Source organism: Marmota flaviventris, chromosome 9 (genome assembly GCF_047511675.1).
Source record: "Marmota flaviventris isolate mMarFla1 chromosome 9, mMarFla1.hap1, whole genome shotgun sequence".
Lineage (NCBI taxonomy): Eukaryota > Metazoa > Chordata > Mammalia > Rodentia > Sciuridae > Marmota > Marmota flaviventris.
Window position 1 is genome coordinate 82,023,901 of NC_092506.1, and position 26,484 is coordinate 82,050,384.

The window sequence follows — 26,484 nt, forward strand, 5'->3', positions numbered from 1 at the left end:
GCCCTGATTTAAAAAAGAATTTTTTAATATTAATTCTTTGAATTTCCTTTTTCACTGTATCTAATTTTATTAAAGATATTTAATTTTTTTTGGTACCAGGAATTGAATCCAGTGTCATTTACCCTCTAAGCTACCTCCCCAACCCCACTTTTTTTTTTTTTTCATTTAGAGACAGGTCTTGCTAAGTTGCTTAGGGCCACGCCAAGTTGGTGAGACTGGCTTTAAACTTGCAATCATCCTGCCTCAGCTTCCTAAACTGCTGGGATTGTAGACGTGTGCCATCATGCCTGGCTGTTAAAGATATTTTTTTAATAAACAAATTGGTACTAAAGGCAGGACATGGAGAACCATCATTAATAGTATACAACAATGGTAAAACTCCTTCTTGGAAGGGATACTAAAATCAGAAATTCATAAGACCCAATGATTTATTTATGAGATGCCCTGAATAGGGAGAGTTTAGAGTGAGGGTTGGTATTTCAGCTTTAGCATGATGTTTAACAGCTTTTCACAAGCCAACCCTGACTTGCAGGAAATGGAAAGAAAATGGCCCAGTTAGAGAAGAGGCCCAGTCTAGAGAAGGAATTGCTGTCCTTTTGAGAGCACTATGTCAAAAAGGTCACTGGAAAGTCCAGATTGGTTGACATGGGTAGAAAGGATTGTGGGGGTCAGGTCCCAGTAAGTCTCTAGATTTAGGGAGTTAAGTCTATGAAGATGGCAGAGAGGGAGAGAACATAAAGATGAATTTGAGTTTTCCCCCATTCACCAGAAGGTGTTTGTGCCAAGTGGCTGTGTGTGCCAAGGTCAGGGAATCCCTCCTTCTGGGAGCCAAGAGGAAGTCTCAAAGCTAGCAGGGAAAGGTGTTTTCCCCACAGCAATCCAGCTTTGGAGCCATTGTACTAATGACCTGCTCCTTTCCCACAAAGTGGCAATGAAGTGCCTCATGTGAAAACAACTTAGCGTTTTTAAAAAGTAAAACAGAGTTCTGCATTTTTATGAACTTGATGAAAGTAATATTTCAGACTGTGCAGTGGCCAGGAGCACCCAGTTATCAACAGTGCACAGACCCTTGGCATCTCCAGCACCTTCAACTCCCTGTGTTTTTTGGCATCTCCATTTTTACAGGGTTATTCACACCCAGGTGAGTTCAACTTTCCCCTTTAGTAATTTCCCTTTTTTGCAGGGACTGCTTAGGTTTGGGCTCTGGCTTCAGAGGAGCAGGGATCCTTATCCCCACCACTTTTTTGTACTGAGGATTGACCCAGTGGTGTCCTTTTTATTTTTGATTTTTAGACAGGTTATTCCTAAGTTACTTAGGGCCTCACTAAGTTTCTGAGGCTGGACTTTCGAACCTCCTGTCTTATCTCCTGGAGTTACAGGTGGGATCATAGGTGCAAACTACCCTGCCCAGCAACTCCCCTTAATATTAACATCTTGTATTCGTGTGCTATATTTGTTACAACTAAAGAACCCAAATCAGTGAGTTCTTGATAATTAAAAACCTTTGTTCATTCATATAGTAGATTTCCCTCGGTTTGTGCTGGGGATGTAGCTCAGTATAGAATCCTTGCCTAACATGTCTCCCTATTCTTGAGCCTAGAGTCTGTTTTCTATTGCAGCATCCCGATGAAAGCACCACATGACATCTAGTTTTCACCTCTCCTTAGCTCTCTCTCTTGGCCCTGACAGTTTCTCAGGCTCTCCCTGGTCTTGAGGAAACATTTGCACAGAAACTTGAGGTTTTGGGGGAGAGCTGGTCTTACACACTGTAGGATACCCCTCGATTGAACTCTGATGTCTTTCCTATGATCCGATGGGGGTAGCTGTGTTTCTGCCCTTTTTATCACATCTTATCATTTCCAGGGTACACATTATCAACATGACTCAGGACTCCACATTGACCTGGCCAAAAGAGTGGTTGTCAGGTTTCTCCACTGTGGAGTTACTATCATGCACTCCCCACCCTTTCCCCTGCTAGCAATATGCACCTCTGGAAGGAAGTCACTGTTCAAGGACAAGAGTAAGGACAGGGACAATGCTCTCTTCTTCAGGGCAGAGCTTCTGTGGAATTTATTTGAATTCTTTTGCAGGAGAAATTTGTCTCTTCTCTCCCTTTTTTTCAAGCTATTCTATCATTTATGTATATCTATATGAAGTTAGAGATATTTATTTTGTACCTTGGCTGTAATTGTATAGTATTTTAGCTTGAAGTGGTGGTACACACCTGTAATCCCAGCAACTCAGGAGACTGAGGGAGTCAATGGGATTATAGATGTGTGCCACCATGCCCAGCAACTCCCCTTAATATTAACATGTTGCATTTTTATGGGACATTTGTTACAATTAAAGAACCAAAATTGGTGAGTTCTTGATAATTAAAAACCTTTGTTCATTCATATAGTAGATTTGATTTCCCTCAGTTTGGGCTGGGGAAGGAGGATAGTGAGTTCAAAGTCAGCCACTTCATAAGACCCTAAGCAACTTAGGGAGACCCTGTCTCAAAATAAAAAGTAATAAGGGCTCCAGATGTGGCTCATTGATTATGTGCCTCCAGGTTCAATTCCCATTACTACCCCGCCCCCCAAAATTGTTTTAATTTGGTCAACTCATTTGAACTCTTGTCATTGAGAGCCATTTCCAATGGTTTCTGTTTCTCTTTGGATTCTCCCTTCAATGCTTTTGTTTGTATTTAGCATATTCTTATTTTGTAGCAATACAGGATGCTCCTCTTTCATTGGATATATTTTCTGCTCAGTTCTAGATAGTTCTTTTATTTTCTTTAAAGGTGTCTGATTTCAGTTTTATTAACCATCTCAACTTTTGTATCGGTTTGTTTTCCCTTTAGTTTATTTATCATTCTATCATTATTTTTAACTTTCATTTTCCTTTGTGTAATTTTATATTGTTTGGTTCGTTTAATTGAGTGTACATAAAGTGAGTGAATATTTAAAAATACAGATACTGATTTTCAATAAATATGATTGGGTTCATTGCTTTTATTGTTGATTTCAGTTTTATTTCATTGTTTTTGAGGATGCATAATATATTGATTGCATGAAATTTTAATTGATATTTATTTTGTAAGCTTGTAATTGGTATGTACTTATAATTGTTTTGTGTTTATTGAAAAGGATTTTCCAATTGTCATGTATTTGTAGTTGGCTATGTTTGAAGTTGTTAGGTTTGTTGTTTAAATATTTTTATAGCACAATTCATTTTATTGTCTACTCTGTATAGGATTCTAAGGAATGTGATAAAACAAAACAAAACAAAAAAACGAAACCAATACTAAAAATTCCAAGCATCACTGATGATTTCTACCTTTAATTTTTGACTTTCCGTCTGTTTTCCTGTGTCTCAGGACTGTGTTAGGTGCATAAATTTCATCATTGTATATATTCCTATTTTTTTATTTTTATTTTTTAAAGTTCTTCTTTGATCCTCTTTTTTTTTTTTTTTTTTTTTTTTGGTGGATGGTACCAGAAATTGAATCCAGGGGCACTCATCCAGTGAGCCACATCCCCAGTCCTTTTAAAATTTTTATTTTGAGACAGGTTCTCTCTAAGTTGCTAGGGCCTTGCTAAGTTGCTGAACTGGGTTTCAACTTGCAATCCTCCTGTCTCAGTCTTTGGAATATCTGGAATTGCATGCACTTACAGTCTATATTTCTTCATTGGAACCTTGAGTTTCTCTTGTTAAAAAACTTGAAATCAGGACAGGGGTGAGATTCAGTGGTAGAGCATGTGTTTGGAACCTTAAGGACCTTGCTTATTATCCAGCATTAAATTTTAAAAAAAAGAGAATTGAAGAGTTTTTGTTATTCCATTTTGTAATTGATTATTAACTGGTGCACAGAATGGTTTAGATTTCTATATGCTGACCTTGAATCTAGAAATTTTGCTGAGCGCAGTGTTTCTAATAACTTTTTTTTCTTAATCCTAAGCAGTGATTGAATTTTAATTAGAATGCTACTAAAAATAATGATTATTGGACCTGTATAAGTAAGTACATGTTTTGTGATTGTTTGCCTGCTTACTTCTTTACAAAAATACTCTTTTTTTAAAAAAAAATAGAGCTTTATATTTATACATAGTAATTGGGTTCATCCAGACAAACTCCTAGATGCATGGAAATCTATGTCAGTATATAACCTCCCTCTTCTCCTCCACTTTGCCCTCCCATCCTCCCCCTCCCTCACATTCTTCTTCTAATCTGCTAGACTTCCTTTTGCTCCTCTATTAATTTCTGAATTGTACTGCTATAAACATTGATATGGCAATGTCACTATATTATGCTGATTTTAGCTCTTTTGGGAAAATACCAAGGAGTGAGACTGCTAAGTCATATGGTGGTTTCATCCCTAGTTATTTGAGGAATCTCCTTTATGCTTTACGGAGTGGTTGTCCTAGTATGCAGTCCCACCAACCATGTATAAGTGTTCCTTTTCCCCACAACCTTGCCAGCATTTATTATTGTTCATGTTCTTGATCATTGTCATTTTGCCTGGAGTAAGATGAAATCTTTGTGTAGGTTTGATTTGCATTTCCCTAAGTGCTAGAGATGTTGAACATTTTTTTCCCCATACATACAGAAGTTTCTATTTAGTTTTTTTTTTTGCCCATTTATTGATTGAGTTATTTTTTGGCGTTAAGTTTTTTGAGTTCTTTTTATATTCTGCATATTAACACCCCATCAAAGGAATAGATAGCCAAGATTTTCTCCCATTCTGTAGGTTCTCTCTTCATGCTCTTAATCATTTCCTCTGTTATGCAGAAAACCTTTAGTTTGATGTCATCCCACTTAGATTCTTGGTTTTATTTCTTGTGCTTTGGAATCTTGTTCAGGAAGTCAGTGCCAGCAAATACAAAATGAAGTGTTGACCCTATGTTTTCTTCTTGTAAAGTTTATGCACTAATTTCTAAGTCTGATCCATTTTGATTTAAGTTTTGTAACGGTGAGAGAGAGGGTTCTAGTTTAATTTTTCTACATTTCTAGTTTTCCCAGCACCATTTGTTAAAAAGGCCGTCTTTCAAAATACATTTTTAGCACCTTTGTCAAATATCAGACAGCTCGAAGTGTATGGATTTGTCTCTGTGTCTTTTATTCTGTTTCATTGGTCTTCCTGTCTATTTTCACACCAATACCATGCTGTTTTTATCACTACATCTCTGTAGTAAAATTCCAAATCAGGCATTGTGGTGCCTCCTTCTTCACTTTTCTTGCTTAGTATTGCTTTGGTTGTTCTGGGTCTCTTATTCTTCCAAATGAATTTAAGAATTGTTGTTTTCTAATTCTGTGAAGAATGTCATTAGTATTTTGATGGGGATTGCACTGAATGTGTATATTGCTTTTGGTAGTATGGACATTTGGACAATTTGATTCTGCCTATCCATGGGATGTCTTTCCATCTTCTAAGGTCTTCTTTAGTTTCTTTCTTCAGTGTTCTATGATTTTCATAGTAGTGTTCTTTTATGTCCTTAAGTTAGTTTAATTTCCAAGATTTCTGTTTCTTTCTTTCTTTCTTTTTTTTTTTTTTTTTGGAGGAGGAGACTATTGTGAATGAAATGGTTTTCTTGATTTCTTCCTCAGATGAATTACTGTTGTAGTATAGGAAACCTATTGTTTTGTGGGTGTTGAGTTTGTATCCTGCTACTTTGCTAAATTTATTTATAAGCTCTAGGAGTCTTCTAGTTGAATTATTTTGGGTCTTGTAGATATAAGATCATATGGTCAGCAAACAGAGATTGCTTAATGTCTTCTTTTCCTGTGTGCCTCCCTTTGATTTCCTTTTCTTGCCTGATTGCTCTGATTAATGTTTCAAGGGCTGTATTGAGTAAGAGTGGTGAGAGTGGACAGCCTTGTATCTTTCCTGATATTAGAGGAAATTCTTTCAGGTTTTCTTCCATTTAGTATGATGTTGGCTTTGGGTTTGTCATAAATGGTCTTTGGGCTGGGGTTGTGGCAGTAGTAGAGTGCTTGCCTAGCATATATGAGGCACTGGATTTGATTCTCAGCACTGCATATAAATAAATAAAAAATAAATAAAGGTCCACTTATAACTAAAACATATATTTTTTAAAATGGCCTTTATGATGTTGAGTGTAAGTTCCTTGGATCCCAAGCTTCTCCAATGTTTTTAACATGAATGGGTGTAGAATTTCATCAAAGGCCATTTCTGGGTCTATTGAGATGATCATGTGATTTTTGTCCTGAATTATGTTTAAGAGGTGAATTATATTTATTGATTTGCATACGGTGAACCAAACTTGCATCCTTGGGATGAAACCCACTTGATCTTGGTGTATTATCTTTTTGATGTGTTTTTGAATGCACCTTGCTAATATTTTATGAAGGATTTTGCCTCTATGTTCATCAAAGTTATTGGTCTGTAGTTTTCTTTCCTTGATGCATATTTCTCTGGTTTTGGTATCAGAGTTATACTGGCTTCATAAAATGTATTTGTGATTGTTCTGTCCCTTTCATATTCATGTAATAATTTGAGAAATTCTGATAAAGAGTCTGCTAGAACTCAGATGAGAATCTATCATATCCTAGGCTTTTCTTTCTTTATTTATTAATTTTTAAAAATGTTGATGAAACTTCATTGTATTCATTTATTTATATGCAGTGCTGAGAATCGAACCCAGTGCCTCACACATGCTAGGCAAGCGCTCTGCCACTGAGCCACAACCCTAGCCCCTTTACTTTCTAGTTTCTTTTTTTTTTTAAGTCTTCTATGTGCTGTTTCAATTTTATTGCTTAATATTGGTCTGTTTTGGTTTTCTTCATCTTCCTGATTCAATTTGGGCAGCATATGAAATTTGTCAATGTGTTCCAGATTTCTCAGTTCCTTGGAGTAAAAATTTTCAATATAGGTTCTGGTAATCAGAACATGGATTTCAGAAGAGTTTGTGGTAATATCTCCTTTTCCATCTCTGATCTTGTTGATTTGCACCTTCTCACCATTTCTTTTGCTTAATTTGGCTAAGGGTTTCTTCATCTTACTCATCTTTTCACAGAACCAACTCTTTGTGTTGATCCAATGCATTTTTTTTTATACTCAATTTCATTGATTTTGACTTTGATCTTAGTTGTCCTGTCTTCTACTGGTTTTGAGGTTAGTTTGTTCTTCTTTTTCTAAGACCTTGAGCTGGAATATAAGGTTATTTATTTGGAAGATATCTTATTTTTTTTTTCTTTTTGTGGCACTAGGGATCAAACCCAGGGCCTCATGCATGCCAGGCATGCACTCTACCAATGAGCTATATCCCTAGCCCTCTCTAATTTTTTAATGTAGGCACTCCATGCTACAAATTTTTCTTGAACTGCTTTCATACTGTCTTAGAGATTTTAATATTTTATATCTCTGTTCTCGTGTATTTTTTAAAAAATATTTTTTTGTTGTAGATGGACTTTTATTTTATTTATTTATTTTTATGTGTTGCTGAGACTTTCTTGATTTCTATCCTCATTTTTTCTTCTATCACTTCTTCCTTTAAAAGTTTTGTGTAATCTCCATGTATTTATCCAGTTTTTATTATTTTTCTTGCTCTTGATTTCTAGCTTCATTCCATCATGATCTAATATGATAAGTGTGGTTATATAGATTTTTTTTGTATTTGCTCAGATTTACTTTGTGGCCTAGAATATGAACTATTTTGGAAAAAGTGCCATGTACAGCTGAGAAGAAGGTAAATTTAGCTGTTTTGTGGTGGAATATTCTATAGATGTCCATTATGTTCATTAGATTTATAATGTTATTTAGGTTGGAGATATCTTAATTGATTTTATGTTTTTGATGTCCTGTTTATTGGTGATAAAGGTATACTGAAAGCACTCACTATTATGATGTGGGGTCTATGTGGGATTTAATATCATGGGGTATCTTTTTTCCATGTAATTGGGTGGGTTGACATCTGGGACATGAATATTTACTATTGTTTTATATTTTTATTGGGTTGTTCACTTGTCTAAGATATAGGGACCTTGTTTGTCTCTTCTGATTAATTTCTGTTTGAAATCTGCTACAAAGTATTCTTCATGAAGGGAATTTCTACCTCTTTTTAAAAATTAAGAGTTAAAACATACATAATGTATATCAAATAATTATTAGAGATTAAGTTATTTTAATTATATTTCTCATGAAATAATATCCCTTTTTCCACTATTTGTGTAAACAGGTATACTACTAGATTTTTTTCTTAATATGTACACTTTCTTTTTATTTTTACTGTTAAATTTGTTCTAATTAGCTATACATGACAGTAGTATGCATTTTGACATATTGTACACAAATGGAACACAACTTCTTCGTCTGGCTGAACATGGAGTAGAGTCATGCAAGTAGTGTAATCATACATGTATATAGGATAATAATGTCCATTCCACCACTTTTCCCACCCCCACACCCCTCCTCTCTCTGCACTCCCTTCTGCCCAATTTAAACTTCCTTCATTTTTCCCTACCCCCACTCCTAATTATGGATCAGCATCTGCTTATCACAGAGAACCTCTGGCCTTTGCTTTTTTGGTTTGGCTTATTTCACTTAGCATGATACTCTCCAGCTCCATCCATGTACCTGCAAATGCCATAATTTTATCCTCTTTATTGCTGAGTAATATGCATTGTGATATATACCAAGTTTCTTTATCCATTCATCTATTGAAGGTCATCTAGGTTGCTTCCACAGCTTAGCTATTGTGAATTGAGCTGATATAAACATTGAGGTGACTGCATCACTATAGTATGCAGCTTTTAAGTCCTGTGGGTATAGACCAAGGAGTGAGATAGCTGGGTCAAATGGTGGTTCCATTCCACGTTTTCTGAGGAATCTCCATACTGCTTTCCATTACACTGCTGGATTTTTAAATCATCCTGAAAACCATGAAGTAGGATTAACCTTCTATTTGTTTATTTTTTCTTGATAGTATATTTTCATTTAAATCTTATATAACTCAAGTTTTGTACAAAGCTATATAGTGAAAAATTGGGGTTTCCCTGTAAAGCCTTAAGTATCCAAAGTTTAAAAGGTTAATTTTAAAATAATCAAACAAATAAAACAACAAAACCTTTGTGGTGTATTATTCTTTTAATACCCAGCTGCATTACAGATTTCATTTATTTCTTTTTTAATATTTTTGTAAATTTGCCATTAGATAAACTTGAGCCTATGAGATTTCCAGTGGGGCTTGTTCTGGTTTTAGCATCAAGGTTATGCTCATGGCCTCATAAACCCAAATCATTCTAAAAAAGATTATAGAAAAGAAAGTAAGAGAATCTACTTACAAAATGCTATGAGTTTAGCATTTGAGGATTCGCTTTTTTCCCAATCATTTCATTGTTACATTATACTTCTACATGATTGTTGGATTTATTTTGGAGGGGGTAGTAGAGATTGAACCCAGGGATGCTTTATCACTGAGCTACATTCCCAAGCACTTTTCATTTTTTATTTTGAAATATGGTCTCACTAAGTTGCTCAGGCATCTTTCTAAGTTGCTGAGGCGGGCCTCGAAATTGTGATCCTTCTACCTAAGCCTCCCGAGTTGCTGGGATTACAGGAGTCGGCCACAATGCTATGCTCTAATGGTTGCATTTGTTACATATTTGTACCTGCTCATAATATAAGTATAATTTGATCATTATCATTCTTTACAGATCCAACAAAGGAAACTCGCTGAGCTGCAGGCTGAGCCAGTTCTTAGATTGTGGTACCTACTCCACTGGAAAATACTCAATTTTATTTGGGTAAAATATCTGCTGATCAGAATAGAGTACCTTTGGTGAATCAGCAAAACTGGAAAAGATATGTCATTGAATTGGAGGCTCAAGACTGGGTTACTGCCTCAGAGATAAACAAACATACTTAAAAGAAGAAAGGAAGGAAGGATTAAAGAAAGAAGGGCAGAAAATAAGGAGGAATAAGACAAGAAGAAGAAATAATCCCCAAACATTCTCAGGAATCTATAATTCATCTAAGGTTTTAGAATTTGTTGCCGAAAATATTGCACCATGAAGTCTGCTCACTCTAGTACCCAGACAAGTAGTTCCACCATTATGACATTCCATCCAACCATGGAAGAATTCTCAGATTTCAACAATTATATTGCCTACATGGAATCCCAAGGGGCACACAGAGCTGGCCTGGCCAAGGTAATTCCACCCAAGGAATGGAGAGCCAGGCAGTCCTATGATGATGTCAGTGACATCTTAATAGCCACTCCCCTGCAGCAGGTGGTCTCTGGGAAGGCAGGTATGTTCACTCAATACCACAAAAAGAAGAAAGCCATGACGGTGAGAGAGTATCACCTCCTGGCAGACAGTGAAAAGTATAGAACTCCCCTTCACCTGAATTTTGAAGATCTGGAGAGAAAGTACTGGAAGAACCGCCTCTATGACTCACCAATTTATGGTGCGGACATCAGTGGCTCCTTATTTGATGAGAACACTAAAGAGTGGAACCTGGGACACCTGGGAACCATTCTAGACCTGTTGGAACAGGAATGTGGAGTTGTCATTGAGGGTGTCAACACGCCCTACCTGTACTTTGGCATGTGGAAGGCCACTTTTGCATGGCACACGGAGGACATGGACCTTTACAGCATCAACTACTTGCACTTTGGGGAGCCCAAAACGTGGTATGCGGTGCCCCCTGAACACGGGCAGCGCCTGGAGCGCCTGGCCAGGGACCTTTTCCCGGGCAGTTCACAGTGCTGTGAGGCTTTCCTGCGGCACAAAGTGGCCCTCATCTCGCCTACAGTCCTCCATGAGAATGGCATTCCCTTCAACAGCGTGACTCAGGAGGCTGGTGAGTTCATGGTGACATTTCCCTATGGCTACCATGCTGGCTTCAACCATGGCTTCAACTGTGCGGAGGCCATCAATTTCGCCACTCCGCGATGGATTGATTATGGCAAAGTGGCGTCTCAGTGCAGCTGTGGGAAGTTCAGGGTCAGCTTCTCCATGGACCCCTTTGTGCGCATCCTGCAACCAGAGCGCTATGAGCTGTGGAAATGCGGGCAAGACAGGGCGGTAGTGGACCACACTGAGCCTACAGCGCCTGGTAGACAGGCGATGACCACCTGGAGGGACGTCCTTTCACGTAGGAAAGAGTCCCCCAGCCTGACACATTTCCCACTCTGGCAAGACCCAGCAGCTCTGGACCACAACAAGCCCACCCCATCAGCAAAAGAGAGACAGGTTCCTGGGAGACTGGCGCCTAGCCTGAGACACCTCCGCAGGCAGCGAAAAAGATGCCTCAAATGTCCTGTAGCCACAGGCTGTGGGAGTCGTGGCTGCACCCCAATATGTCCTGCGTCCTGTAGCATATCATCCCCAAATGGTTATATGCAGCCCAGGACTGCAGTTAAGGGTTGCTTCCCAAAGTCTGGAAGGATCGGGTCACGGACCAAAACTGCCAATCGTCTTTCTTCTTGGGAATTGGAGGCTCCTGACCCTACTGTCATGACACAGACCAAAGGACTCCTAATGGTGGCCACAGGGAACACAGCTTCAGGTTCTGAGCATCAGCCCTTGCTTGAGGATAGAGCTTTGATGAACGATTCTGTATCTGTGAAAGCTGGGCCCTATTTTCCTGCCAAGGCTTCTGGATGTTGCTGTGCCCCTGATCTTCAACCCTTGGGTCCCCCACTGGATCCTGACGAACCAATGCACCCTGGCCCATGCTTGCAATCTCTGGATAACTTCATGCTGAATCTCCCTGAAATTGTCCCACTGACTCCTCCTGACATCATTCCACCTGTAAGAGTTGCCAAGGATGCTACTGGGGACTGCATGACACCTGCTGAGCTTGTAGGCTCCGACCACTTTTATTCCTCTATGTTTCTGGATCCAGTGGAGGTCTCCAGGATCTGCTTGCCACTAGAGGGATTTGAACCTTTGACTTTGGAGAAGCCTTGGCCACCGATGGATGGTCTTAATCTTGGCTACTGAGTATATTGTAAATGTGACTGTGTCTTTGACACCTAATCCTAGTGTTTTGGTTCAAATATAAATTTTACCCCTGAACTCATTCAGAAGGATTATTCCTGTATGAGTGCTATTGTTTACCTATGATGTGTCCAATAAAGCCCAAGTGTTAAAAAATGCAGTAATTTTCATAAGAGAAATGATTAGATCACAATAGGTATGACCTAGTCATTGAATTAATATAGTGATATGGATTAACTGGGTCAAAACTGTGGGCACATAAGGTGTGGCTAGAGAAAAGTAGATCACTGGGGGCCTTTGGGGTTTATATTTTGCTTTTGATGAGTATTGATTTTTCTCTCTCTGCTTCCTGGTTACCTTGTTCCGAGCTGCTTTTCTCTGACACACTCTTCCACTGAGCTGTTCTGCCTCACTGAGGCCCAGAGCTATGGAGCTGCCCAACCATGGAACCTATGAAACCCTGGGCCAAATAAATGTTCCCTAAGTAATTCTTGCTGGGTCTTTTGTTCACACTGATGAAAAACCTGATCAAAACAATGAGTCTTATGTTAATGGTTTTAAGAGTATGGAGAGTTAATCTGTGTATAGTGTTTAAGGTTGGACCTTTAGAATGTGATTGGTTTAGATTAGGTCCTTAGGGTCGAGCTGTCATGCCAGAATCCTAGTGACATTATAAGGAGAGGGAAAGAGACCATATATACACAGAGATATATACACGCTCTCCCTACCATATGATGCAACCAGTAGACACCCTTACAGGTGACTGCATCATCCTGTTTGGACTTTCATTCTCCAAAATCATGAGTCAAAAGAAATTTCTATGTTTGCCAAGTAGTCTGCCTCACATATTTCATTATAGCAAAGAAGTGCTAGCAGATCCACTCAGAAAACTTGGAAGGAACCATAGAAGTTCTCAGCCATACAGCAGTTCTGGCATGGGCCTGTCTCTAGTACCTGTTCCCTGTTACTTTCAAGAATTGACATTTCTGAGGATGCCTGATGCTTTCTCCCACTATAACAACTAGGGCTCACTGTGGCCTAGGAAGTGGATCTCCCCACCCTATAGGCTGCCACAGGAAGTTGTAGCATCTCTCAGGGACTCTCAGACCACTCCTGAACATGGCTGTACCTGTGGCCCCTACCATGGTCTAGGTGCCATGCCTCCCTCTTGTTTCTTATGTCCTTGTTTCCTCCTCTATGGTATATGCTTCTAGCCCCCACAATCATGGGTCAACATTGGATGATGCAGAGAACCTGACTGAGTTTCTTTACTTCATCCCCAAATTCCATCAGGGTGTCTGTCCTTAATCAGACTTCCCCTGGATCTTGCCACTGCCAAAGTGAGGCCCAGTAGCACCTCACAGCCCGACATGTATAACATGCTCTGCTTCCCAAGCTACCACCAACCACTGCTCCTGAAGAAACTAAACCTTTTGACCAATTGAGTCTGGTAGTTCTGGCCCCAGGCAGGTTTTGTAACATTATTGCTGTTTAATAAATTTGTTATTTCTAATGTATACCCACAAAATAAAGAGGGAGAACCCTTAAAATATATTCTTCATATAAAAATTGTATGAACGAGAAATATCTAAACAGTGTTTCAGGTAGATATAATACAATATAATTGGCAAAACTGTAGAAACGAAAATGCAAACAAACAAACCTCACTGGAGTCATGGATCTTGGTATCAGACAAACAAAATGAGACCAAAGTTATGTAGAGGAAGGGTGTGTGTGTGTGTGTGTGTGTGTGTGTGTGTGTGTGTGATTTTTCTAGTTGTAAATGTCTTTATTTTCTAGTTGTAATATAACTATTTATTTTTATGTGGTGCTGGGGATCGAACCCAGTGCCTCACACATGCGAGGCATCCACTTTACCATTGGACTACAGCCTTGGCCCTAGAAAAAGGGCACTTAAAAAAATTGCAATTATTAACATATATGAATTGTGCAAATTAGTGAGTTTTACTGTGATCTCTCCCGACATGAATATATCATGCTTTGATCATATCCACTGTCTAGAAGTTTCTTCATAATACTAAAGAACTCTTTAAACACACTTTGCAATGAAAGTAAAGCAGTTATGAATGTCCATGAAACTTTTTCTTTCATTAAATATCAAAATATTTTTGTTGTGGTTAAGTATATGTAACATATAATTTATAACCATTTTAGTGAGTATAAAAGACATTCTAATTATACAACCATCACAACCACTATCCATCTGCAGAACCTTTCCTCACCACAAAGTGGTTCTCTACCCATTAGGCAATACTTCTTATTACACACTGCTCCAGCTGCCAGAATCCATTATTCTACTTCATTTGTGTGTTAATTTGACTATTATGGCACCTACAACAAATGGAATGATACAGTATGTGTTGTTTGGTATCTGGTTTGTTTCACTTAGTATAAGGTGCGCATTCATGTTGAAACATGTATCAGAATTTCTTCATCTTCAACACTAGACACTGTCCCAGTCTGTATGTACACAACATTTTGTGTATCTATTCATCCATTGATGGAATTTGTTTTTTTTCCCACCGCTTGGCTGTTGTGAATAGTGCTGAATGAGCACGGATGTACAAAAATCTTTTAAAGACCTTTTTTAAAGCCATTTTTATTACCTTTTAGATTCAGTTCTATATTCTTTATTAAAATCATGCATGTATTGACCATATTTCTTACTAAATAACTACAGTATATTACTTTTTATATAATTATTTCTTAATTTAAAAAATTATACCTTCGGTTGTTATTTTAGATTTAAAATGAACTGTGGCATTCCCCAGGGGCATTGAGAGTCTGTTGAAAGCTACAGATCTTCCCCTTTAACAACTCTACACATGTGAAAATCTATAAACATTTCAGGGAACTCGTGGGTCCCTTCTGTTTTATCCTAGGTGACAGGTTTATAATTCTAGTTTCTCTCCATATTTCCTCATTGTGAGGGTCTGAGGCTTTGGAGGAACACATTTATTCTTCCCTTCATTAGTACAGCCTGGATATAGGTATGCTCCATGTCTTATTCTTACTGGTAGTCTCTCTAGACTCCATGTGGCTTTTCTGGGTGTGGTGGACAGGAGGCTGTACAGTGCCAGGAAGCTCTTCCCAAGCTTCACACACTCAAGCATATGGGATCCCATTGCAAGGTGTGGGCTGGACAGTGTAGGGCTCCCCACTTGTGCTCTCAGAGGTCGCCAAGGTTCTGAATGTAACCAGAGCAGGTGGAGTGTGCTTGTAGGAGAATGCAGTCAGGAGTGTCCCAGAAACATGCACAGGGATCAGTCAGTGTTGTTAAAGGATATTCCTCATAATTTTCATGCTAAGCTTGTGTTTCTAGGATTGATGGAGCAGTAAGTGGTGCCTTTGTGATCTAGAGGGAATTGTATGGCAGAAATGCAGAGGAGAGTTCTGGAGAAAACAGAAATGTCATTGCTTTTTTTCTCACTGGGGATATGCTCCCTAGGATGCCAGTGACCCAAATGTTACACTTGGTCATGGAATGCTTCACACTGCAGAAGACATTTTTGAGTCCCTTAGGGTCCAGAGCATCATTTTCCACTTTCAGGAATCAGTATGTGCAACAGGCATAATGCAGAGCAGGGTGATTGTGTTTTCTTAGGAATAGAAAGGAAGCTCATTTGTGTCTGGGACATAGAAAGGAAGAAGAGGCAGGACCACAGCATGTGGGCCTTGTGTCTCATGGTAAGTGTTTGATTCTTTTGCATCTTGAAAGAAGAAGGCATTAGAAGTTGAAAACAGCAGTTGACATGATATGATTTCCAAATTGCAATAATCAGCTTAGTCTTGTGAAAAATGTGGGGGCTGGAGTAGCAGCTAGACCATCTAGATACTACAAGTGAGAGTAATGCTAACTTAGACTTTATTGGTAGTGTTGAAAATGCACACAGTGGACAAATGCAGAATGTATTTTTGAAGTTGAAAGTGCTAGTTTTGATAGAGAAAGAAATATTTCAGAGAAGCAAGCCACCTCTCCTCAGTAACAGTTATCCTTACTCTTCCCCACAGAATTTCAGTAAGGCTATAGAATTGAAGACAAGAGTAATAAAAAGTTGATACATGTTTGAGATCCTGAGTAAAGGCAGCAAAAGCCCATATCTTCATCCCTATCTCATCCAGGTGGGCAATTCTGTCTTTCCTAATGTTACAAGAGATGGAAAACCAGGCTGAGAGACTGAACTCAGGAACTCCAGGAACAGAGGAGGATGGGAGTGAAATGCCCAAGTGAGAAGGAGAGTAAGTCAATATTGAGATGGTGGGATCACAAGATGGAAGCCCACTGTATTTACTTGGCAGAGAGCAGCCCTAGGGGGCTGCTGGTTCACAGCAAATCTCACATGGACTTATATCTGATAAGGACTGAGAGATGGAGGCTTTTATTCCTTCAGATGAAGTTTTATTGCCCCTGGTGTGCAGGGACACAGGTTTCCTCTCCCAGTTCCTACAGCTGTGGAGAGATGCCTCACCCAAGGCCATGGCTCTTCTCAGGGAAGCCCATGTCCAATGACTGCTCTATGCTGAGGCATGAAAGTTTGGCCACCCTGCTCCACCTGGGCCAACTCTGAAGGGCCAGTTCAGCTCAGAGTTCCTTGCAGGATTGGCTGAGTCTGTTTTTGAGCCTGAACCTGAGCTCAACTTTTTCCTCTGATCAACTCTGCCTCAGTCCTCTCCCTTTCCCCTGGCCATGTGTACCCCAAGGGCTCTTCTAAATAAATGCCCCCAGTGCTGAACTCTTGAAGTGTGCTCCTAGGGCAAGAAACTAGAACACCATGCTAGGTCTTGATTGAGAAAGTGGAGATCTGTGCCCCCTGCTGACATTATAATCCTTCATTGCAAGGTTGTTCAGGGATGTGAGGAATTAGAAAATGCCAGATGATAATCTCTGCTTCCAATTCATGAACTTTTGTTTAACTCCTGGAGAAAACAGATGCCTCTGAATACTAAAAGTCAGAAGCATATGAGGCAAGTGTTGTTCTCTGGGCATGAGAAATCATTCCAAGATCTACCCCTAGATTTAGCGGAAATACTGCTCTGAGAGGAACAATACCATATTTGGGGCAATGGACACTCATGTGTGTCTCACACTTGTGGCAATTGACAGTCACACAACCTCTTTGAAAAACTGTCAATTTCTTATAAACCTAAGTACACATGTGACCCTAGAAAATATATCCTATAGGGATTTACCAAATTCAGAAAATTGAGCTCTGTGTGAACAATTCAAATGTCTCTGAACAGATGAATGGGAAAAATAATAGTTGATTGAAATATTCTTCATTAGATGAATGGATAAAGAAAAGGGATATACATACACAGCCATAAAGCACTACTCAGCCATAAAGAAGAATGGCTTTATGCATGTAATGGTAAATGGATAGAACTGGAGACTATCATGTTAAGTGAAATAAGCCAATCCCCAAAATGTTTTCTATGACAAGTGGAAGGTACTCCACAATAAGTGGGTGGCGGAATAATAAAAACGTAATAGAAGGATCAGTGGAATAGACAAACGATAATGAAGGGAAGAGAGGAAGGATGGGATATGGAAAGACAATGAAATGATTTCAACCTAATTTTCTATGTACATGTGTGAATATACAACAGTGAATGTCACCATCATGTACAAGACACTAATTTTTAAAAAAATTTCAGAAGTAGAAAGATTAGTAGAGCATGGGAAGGGAATTGGGGAGGGACGAGGGGACGGGAAGAGGAAGTACTGGGGACTGAAAAAGAACAAATTATATTTCATGCACTTATAAGTCTGTCAAAATAAATTCTATTATTATGCATAACTCAAAAGAACCAGTGAAAAATAAAAACATGATAAAAAAGAAATATGACTTTTAAATCTAATGGAAAGAACTGTGGTTTATGCTATAATCAATAGATGTCAGAAATACGAGGTTGGGCTAAAGAAGCCATTTCCAAGAGAAAACAAGATTATGATTCTAGGGCTCAGGTTGTGGCTCAGTGGTTGAGGGCTTGCTTGGCACGTGTGAGACACTGGGTTCCGTTCTCAGCACCACATATCAATAAATGAATAAGTAAACACGCATCAACAACTAAGTATGTATATTTTTAAAGAGATTATGATTCCATTTATATTCCTTCCAAGAATGGGCCAGACTGATCTGCAGTCATAGAAGCTAGTCAGTGGTTGCTTCTAAAGGGGAGTGGGGGCAGATTAGGAAAGTCTAGGGAGGAGAGAATATGCTAGGGTGGTTGCTGAATCATCCTACATCATTTTGGGGTGATGACTGCATGTTGCACTCATTTTTGATACTCACTGAAGACCTAAGATTCATGCATTTATTGTATTCTGAAGCAAACTGAGTAGTAGAAAGGATAATAGCAGAGAAAAAGTGAGATCTGTCTCAACAAACCTCAAAAGCTGAGATCCTAGGTTAGTGGATGAAAAAATAGAAAGCAGCCCAATCTGCAAAACCATATGGGGATGAGAAATTATGACACTTAGTATGCCAATGGAGTTGGGAGTGAAATTGAGAAGTGCAAGAGGTTTTGTTGAAAATTTATTTGCAAAGTTAGTAGTTGGTGGGTCAGCTCCATCAAATGATCATCTCAGGAAGTGTTTTACAGTGATCTCAGTAGAAGGCCAGATGTTCTTGTTTTCCAAGTGAGAAATGGTAATTTTAAAATTTAGTGGTAGAATTAGATGGTGGATATGGCAATGCAGAGAAATTTGGGAATTACGAAAAGTATCGATGAAAGCAGTAGCCTTGGCTGGCCTTCCTGTTTTGAAAAACAGATGCTGATTTCTTCTCATCATCTTTCAGTAATATCACACTTTTTTCCCAGACAGATAGATGTTGTGAGAAGTCTTTGCTTTAAAAAAAATTGGGGGGGCTCTGAAGGACAAAAACATAAGTACACTACTCATTTTTTGAAAACACTGTTTCCATGGCACTCCTGTATTTTTACTCTGTAGATTCATTAGTGTTTATTCTCTTGCCCTATAAGTACAAAGAAAGGCATATTAAACCGATTTCTAAATTAGTCTTCTAGAGATTCAAGAAGTGGAGGAGATCCTTCAAGGAATGTTATTCAGAATTTTATGTTACTTGCTGTTGCCACACTCAATCTGAACACACTCAATTTGGAGCATTCTTCTGAATAAAACACACCCATATCTACCAGGTATGGTTTGGATGTAAGTTGTCCCCCAAAAGCACATGTGTGAGACAATGCAAGAAGGTGGGAGGAGAAATGACCAAATATAGCTTTCACCTACTAATCAGTGAATTAATCCCCTGATAGGGATTAACTGACTAGTGACTGAAGTGGTAGGATGTGGATGGAGGTGGTGGGAATTAGGGCATGGCTTTGGAGTATACATCTGAATCTGGAGAGTGGATTCTCTCTCTGCTTCTAGATCACCATGATGTTAGCTGCTTCCCTCTGCCACACTATCCACTATGATGTTCAGCCTTACCTTGAGCCCTGAGGAATGGAGCCCGCCTTCTATGGACTAAGACCTCTGAAACCCTGAGCCCTCAAATAAACTCTTCCTTTTCTAGAATTGTTCTGTTCAGATCATTTAGTCACAGCAGTGAAAAAGCTGACTACAACACTACCTGTTTGTCCATGTTCAATAAGTTTTTCTTATATTCTATTTTGTAAAATCAAGAGACATTGATTAAAGAAACCCTATATACAGAAAAGTGTAGAACTCTCTTTGTTCTCTCTACTTTTAGGCTTTTCTTCACTTCTAAGAAATAATGAGTTCTGCCTATCTTCACGGTTCTAACCATAAGTCTGAACACAAAAGTAGTATGTCATTTATGTTTCACCAACTTCTTCCCCACTGCGTCATCTTTTTAGAATGCTCAGTGTACAAAATCTAAGCCTACTGCTACACACACAGATCCTGGCAAGTTCCAGATTCAATGGGCAATTTTCATTCTATCTCTTCCTCTGCTGTTGGACAAATGGATTACTTTCCCATCATTTTTTTGTTGTTCTATGGATTGAAACCAGTGGCCCTGAATCATGGAGCCAAGTCCTCATTTTGAGAGAGGGTCTCTCTAAGTTGCTTAGGGTCTCACTAAGTTACTGAGGGTACTCTGAACTTGCAATCCTTCTGCATGGGCCTCCCAAGCCACAAGATTACAGGTGTGCACCACCATGCTCAGCTATTTGTATACCCACATAAAGCAATATCAAGATATATAAAATACATTATAATATATAATTATGTTTTATATAAAACTGTGCAATGCTATAAAATAGTCAAAATTTTAATTTTGTACTGCTAAGGAAAATTAAGCCCTTGAAGTTAGACCAGGGTGAGTCTAGGAGAGAGACGGGGCTGTGATCTGTGGAAGAAGAGAACAGTCAGGTGCAGGGCAAGTTTTGCTTCTTAACGTGGGATGGGGCCCCACTTTTGTTCACTGTGTTATTTGTTAATGGTACCTATGTATTTTGTAAATATCCAATAAATATGTTACATTGCACAATTTTAAAAAATATCTAGTTGTTTCTGTTCTAAAGCATGTAAGAAGCAAATAATCATTGACAGAATCATTTGATTTATGTTGCATTTTTATTGTTTTGTAGACTTTTAAGAACCCTGATTGTATTTCTAAACTTCCTTCCTAATATTGTTTTGGAAAAATATTGCATTTTTAAGTGTTTCAGATTTACATAAAGTTTAAGCACAGAACAGAGACTGGCATACAACACCCCTTCCATATCCCTACAACTTCCTTATTTGTTTGTTTATTGGTACTGGGGAGCTAACCCAGGGATGCTGTATTACTGAGCTACATCCCAGCCCACTTTTATCTTTTCTTTGGAGACAAGGTCTCTCTAAATTACTGAGGCTGGCCTCGAACTTGCAATGCTTCTGTCAACCTCTGGAATCCATGGGATTATAGGTGTGTGCCACCCCCGCCTGGCAACTCCCCTTAATATTAACATCTTTCATTCGTGTGGTACATTTGTTGCAAATAAATAACCAAAATCAATGAATTCTTGATAATTAAAAGCCTTTGTTCATTCATATATCAGATTTCCCTTTCAGACTGGAGAGTCCTTACCTTAACATATTTCCCTATTCTTGAGCCTAGCATCTGTTTTCTGTTGCAGCATCCTGACTAAAGCACCACATTACATCTAGTTCGCACCTCTCCTTAGTTCTCTTTTGGCTTTGGGTTTCTCAGGCTCTGCCTGGTCTTGAGGAAACTTGAGGATTTTGAGGGAATCTGGTCTGGCATACTATAGGATATCCCTCAATTGGACTCTGATGTCTTTCCCATGATCAGCTGGGGTAGTTGTGTTTCTGCTCTGTTCATCACTTTACATCACATCACATCCCATCACATCAAGGGTACACCCTATCAACATGACTCAGGACTCAACGTTGACCTGGCCAGAACAGTCATTTTCAGGTTTCTCCACTGTGGAGTTACTAGTATGCACTCCCCACCCCCTCCCTTGCTAGCCATATGCAAATCTGGAAGGAAGTCACTGTTCAAGGACAAGAGTGAGGACAGGGACAATGCTCCCCTCTTCAGGGCAGAGCCTCTGTGGAATTTATTTGAATTCTTCTGCAGGAGAAATGTGTCTCTTCTCCCCCTTTTGTCAATGTATTCTATCATTTATGTGTATCTGTACCATCTTAGAGATGCTGATTTTGTACCATGGATTGTAATTGTACACTCTCTTCATTTTGCTCTGGGTCATTCAAGATGTGATCACTAGGGCCATTTTCATTAATGGTTTATGCTTCCCTTTGATATTCCTGCCCATGTTTTTGTTTGCATTTGGCACATTCTCATTTTCAGGCAATGCACAAAGCTTCAGTCTCATGTATTTCCTTGCCCAGACCTAGAAACTTCTTGTTCATCAGTGTTGTCGCTTCTTCATTTTATTTTTCTTTAAAAATATCAGATTGCAGTTTTATTAATCACCTCAATGTCATATACCTTTTCCTCTTTATCATATTATCAGTATTTTTATACTTCATTGACTTTTGCTTGGTTTGTTTTTCATTTCTTTTCACTCAGTTTAACAAAGATGAATAATTTTTTTAAGAAATGTGGATATTAAATTTTAAGTAAATATGTACTTTTATAGTTTCAATGTTATTTAATTGTGATCAACTGCTCAATATTGTCTGAAATTTTTATAGATGTTTTTTGTAGTTCTGCATGGTAAAGTTTTGCAAACATTTTATATATATTAAAAAGTATTTTTCTTTCATTGGTTTTGTGTTTGTTGCAGGTGATGTGATGAAACTTGCTTAGTTGTTCATACTTGATGACATTATTTCTTTCCTTTTCTACTCTGTCAGCTTATGAGGGATTGGTGTCAAAATAAAGCACTATTCCAAGCCTGGTAGAAGATTGGTCACTTTTACCTTGTGGCTCTCATACTTGGTTCTCTAGGTTTCGCTGCTGGCTGGTTAGCTGCAAAAGTTCACTACCGCAGTATGCTCCTTCAGAGTTTTTCTTTCCAATAGCTATGAAAATGTCTCTTTGATCTCACTGATCTATTTGACATTAGTATTGCTATGCCAGGTTTGTTTTGTTTCTGCCCCTTTCTTTCTTCCTTTCTGTTTCTTTTCTTTTCTTTTTTTTTCTTTTTGTACTGGTGATTTGACCCAGGGAAGTCTTACCACTGAGCTTTATTCCCAAGCTTTTTCTTTTTTATTTGGAGACTGGGTTTTCCTACATAGCCAAAGCTGGCCTCAAACTTGCAATCCTGCTTCAGCCTCCTGCCTAAGGGACTGCGCTAAGAAGTGAGTGCTACTACAGTTTGCTATTTCAGGTTCCTTTGCTTAATTTTAGCCTGTTTGTCTTTTCCCATCCTTGATGTTCAATCTCTTCATTGTATTTGACTTGATTGAATTAAGAAAGGAGGAGGGTGGATGGGATTGGATTAAGTGGGATGGTGATTCTAGAACTCAGCTCTGTGATAACATCAGGTGGGCATTGATAGGATTAGAGCAGAGCTCAGGTATAAAACCAGGTCCTCAGGGTCTGGGCTTCTTGTGGACAGTAGGTGTGCAGAGGAAGCCTTCTCTGTGTGCTGGAGTGTCTCCACCTGGATCTAGAATTTGCTGGGGAAGGTAGGTCACTCTGTTTCTCTGGTGGGCCTTCTTGGATATTTTACTTTTGTGGAAATGTTACCACCATGTTGTTCCTAAGATTCAACAATACTTTTAAAACCAAGGACCTCTGATAAATTTATGGCAGTGTCTCCTATTTTATCACTGTGATTTATTTCGTAGTCTTTTCAAAGAAATCATTTTTTTCTTTTTTGTTGTCATCTATATTAGGTGTTAGGTTTTTTATTGTTTATGGTTCATTTTATGCCCTGATTTAAAAAAGAATTTTTAAGATTAATTCTTTGAGTTTCCTTTTTAATTGTATCTAATTTTATTAAAGACATTTAATTTATTTTTGGTACCAGGGATTGAATCCAGTGTCATTTACCCCCTAAGCTACCTCCCCAGCCCCCCCCCCCCTTTTTTTCATTTAGAGACAGGTCTTGCTAAGTTGCTTAGGGCCATGCCAAATTGGTGAGATTGGCTTTAAACTTGCAATCATCCTGCCTCAGCTTCCTAAACTGCTTGGATTATAGGTGTGTGCCATCATGCCTGGCTGTTAAAGATATTTTGTGTTTTATAAAATTGGTACTGTGGGCAGGACATGGCAGACTATCTTTAATAGTATACAACAATGTTAAAACTCCTTCTTGGGGGGCTGGGGATGTGGCTCAAGCGGTAGGGTGTTCGCCTGGAATGCGCGCAGTGCTGGGTTCGATCCTCAGCACCACATACAAATAAAGACGTTGTGTCCTCCGAAAACTAAAAAATAAATATTAAAAATTCTCTCTCTCTCTCTCTCACTTAAAAAAAAAAAAACAACTCCTGCTTGGAGGGAATACTAAAATCAGAAAGTCATAAGACCAAATGATTTATTTATGAGATGCTCTGAATAGGGAGAGCTTAGAGTGAGCGTTGGTATTTCAGCTTTAGCATGATGTTTAACAGCTTTTCACAAGCCAACCCTGACTTCCAGGACTTGGGAACCTCCTATCTCAGCTCTGGGAGTTACAGGAGGGATTATAGGTGTAAACTACCCTACCCAGCAACTCCCCTTAATAGTAACATCTTGTATTCCTGTGGTATATTTGTTACAAATAAAGAACCAAAATCAGTGAGTTCTTGATAATTAAAAACCTTTGTTCATTCATATAGTAGATTTCCCTGGGGTTTGTGCTGGGGATGTAGCTCAGTATAGAATCCTTGCCTAACATATCTCCCTATTCTTGAGCCTAGAGTCTGTTTTCTATTGCAGCATCCCGATGAAAGCACCAAATGACATCTAGTTTTCACCTTCCTTAGCTCTCTCTTGGCCCTGACAGTTTCTCAGGCTCTCCCTGGTCTTAAGGAAACATTTATACAGAAACTTGAGGATTTGGGGGAGAGCTAGTCTGACACACTGTAGGATGCCCCTTGATTGGACTCTGATGTCTTTCCCATGATCCAATGGGGGTAGCTGTGTTTCTGCCCTTTTTATCATATTGTATCATTTCCAGGGTACACATTATCATCATGACTCAGGACTCCACATTGACCTGGCCAAAATAGTGGTTGTCAGATTTCTCCACTGTGGAGTTACTATCATGCACTCCCCACCCCTTCCCCTGCTAGCCATATGCACCTCTGGAAGGAAGTCACTGTTCAAGGACAAGAGTAAGGACAGGGACAATGCTCTCTTCTTCAGGGCAGAGCTTCTGTGGAATTTATTTGAATTCTTTTGCAGGAGAAATTTGTCTCTTCTCTCCCATTTTTCTCAATTTATTCTATCATTTATGTATATCTATATGAAGATAGAGATATTTATTTTGTACCTTGGCTGTAATTGTATAGGATTTTAGCTTGAAGTGGTGGTACACACCTGTAATCCCAGCAACTCAGGAGGCTGAGGGAGTCAATGGGATTATAGATGTGTGCCACCATGCCCAGCAACTCCCCTTAATATTAACATCTTGCATTTGTGTGGGACATTTGTTACAATTAAAGGACAAAATTGGTGAGTTCTTGATAATTAAAAACCTTTGTTCATTCATATAGTAGATTTGATTTCCCTCAGTTTGGGCTCGGGAAGGAGGATAGCAGTTCAAAGTCAGCCACTTCATAAGACCCTAAGCAACTTAGGGAGACCCTGTCTCAAAATAAAAAGTAATAAGGGCTTCAGATGTGGCTCATTGATTATGTGCGTCTGGGTTCAATTCCCATTACTAACCCCCCCAAAAAAATTGCTTTAAATTGGTCAACTCATTTGAACTCTGGTCATTGAGAGCCATTTCCAATGGTTTCTGTTTCTCTTTGGATTCTCCCTTCAATGCTTTTGTTTGTATTTAGCATATTTTTATTTTCCATCAATACAGGATGCTCCTCTTTCATTGGATATATTTTCTGCTCAGTTCTAGATAGTTAATTTATTTTCTTAAGTTGTCTGATTTCAGTTTTATTAACCATCTCAACTTTTGTATCGGTTTGTTTTCCCTTTTGTTTATTTATCATTCTATCATTATTTTTAACTTTCATTTTCCTTTGTGTAATTTTATATTGTTTGGTTTGTTTAACTGAGTATACATAAAGATGAGTGAATATTTAAAAATACAGATACTAATTTTCAAATAAATATGGTTGGGTTCATTACTTTTATTGTTGATTTCAGTTTTATTTCATTGTTTTTGAGGATGCCTAATATATTATTGCATGAAATTTTAATTGATATTTATTTTGTAGGCCTGTAATTGGTATGTACTTATAATTGTTTTATGTTTATTGAAAAGGATTTTCCAATTGTCATGTATTTGTGGTTGGCTATGTTTGAAGTTGTTAGGTTTGTTTTTTAAACATTTTTATAGCACAATTCACTTTATTGTCTACTCTGCATAGGATTCAGAGGAATGTGTTAGAAAAAACAAAAAATCCAAACCAAAACAAAAAATTCCCAGCATCACTGATGATTTTTTCCTTTAATTTATCACTTTCAGTCTGGTTTTCTGTGACTCAGCACTGTGTTAGGTGCATAAATTTCATCACTGTATATATTCCTAGTTCTTTTTTTTATTATTTTTTAAAGTTCTTCTTTGATCCTTTTTTTTTTTTTTTTTTTTTTTTTTTTTTTTGGTGGTGGGAGCTACCAGAGGATGAGCCCAGGGGCACTCAGCCAGTGAGCCACATCCCCAGATTTGTTTTGTATTTTATTTAGATACAAGGTCTCACTGAGCTGCTTAGCGTCTCACTGTTGCTGAGGCTGGCTTTGAAATCAAGGTCCTCCTGTTTCAAACTTCCCTCAGCCCCTAGGATTATAGGCATGTGCCACCTCACCCAGCTCTTTCTTTGATCTTATAAATACATTTGCTATTGATATTGCTACCCCAGGTTTCTTTTGCTTAATATTTGTCTGAATTATATTTTTCCATCATCTCATGTTTCAAACTCCTAGCTTTAAGATTGATTAATGA

General features: G+C 38.5%; 1 protein-coding gene and 1 long non-coding RNA gene across 2 annotated transcripts in view; one reads left to right on the forward strand and one right to left on the reverse strand.

Moving 5' to 3' along the window:
* The window catches only part of LOC114105030 (uncharacterized), a 132,366-nt gene that overhangs the window by 58,146 nt on the left and 47,736 nt on the right, over window positions 1–26,484 (reverse strand). The window lies entirely within an intron of this gene.
* LOC139706926 (lysine-specific demethylase 4D-like) lies at window positions 10,012–11,952 on the forward strand. The gene has a single exon (XM_071616891.1). The coding sequence runs from the start codon at window positions 10,012–10,014 to the stop codon at window positions 11,950–11,952; it is 1,941 nt and encodes a 646-aa protein (XP_071472992.1).

Coding starts and splice junctions, on each gene's coding strand:
- LOC139706926 (XM_071616891.1), top strand. CDS start 10,012: ATGAAGTCTGCTCACTCTAGTACCCAGACAAGTAGTTCCACCATTATG.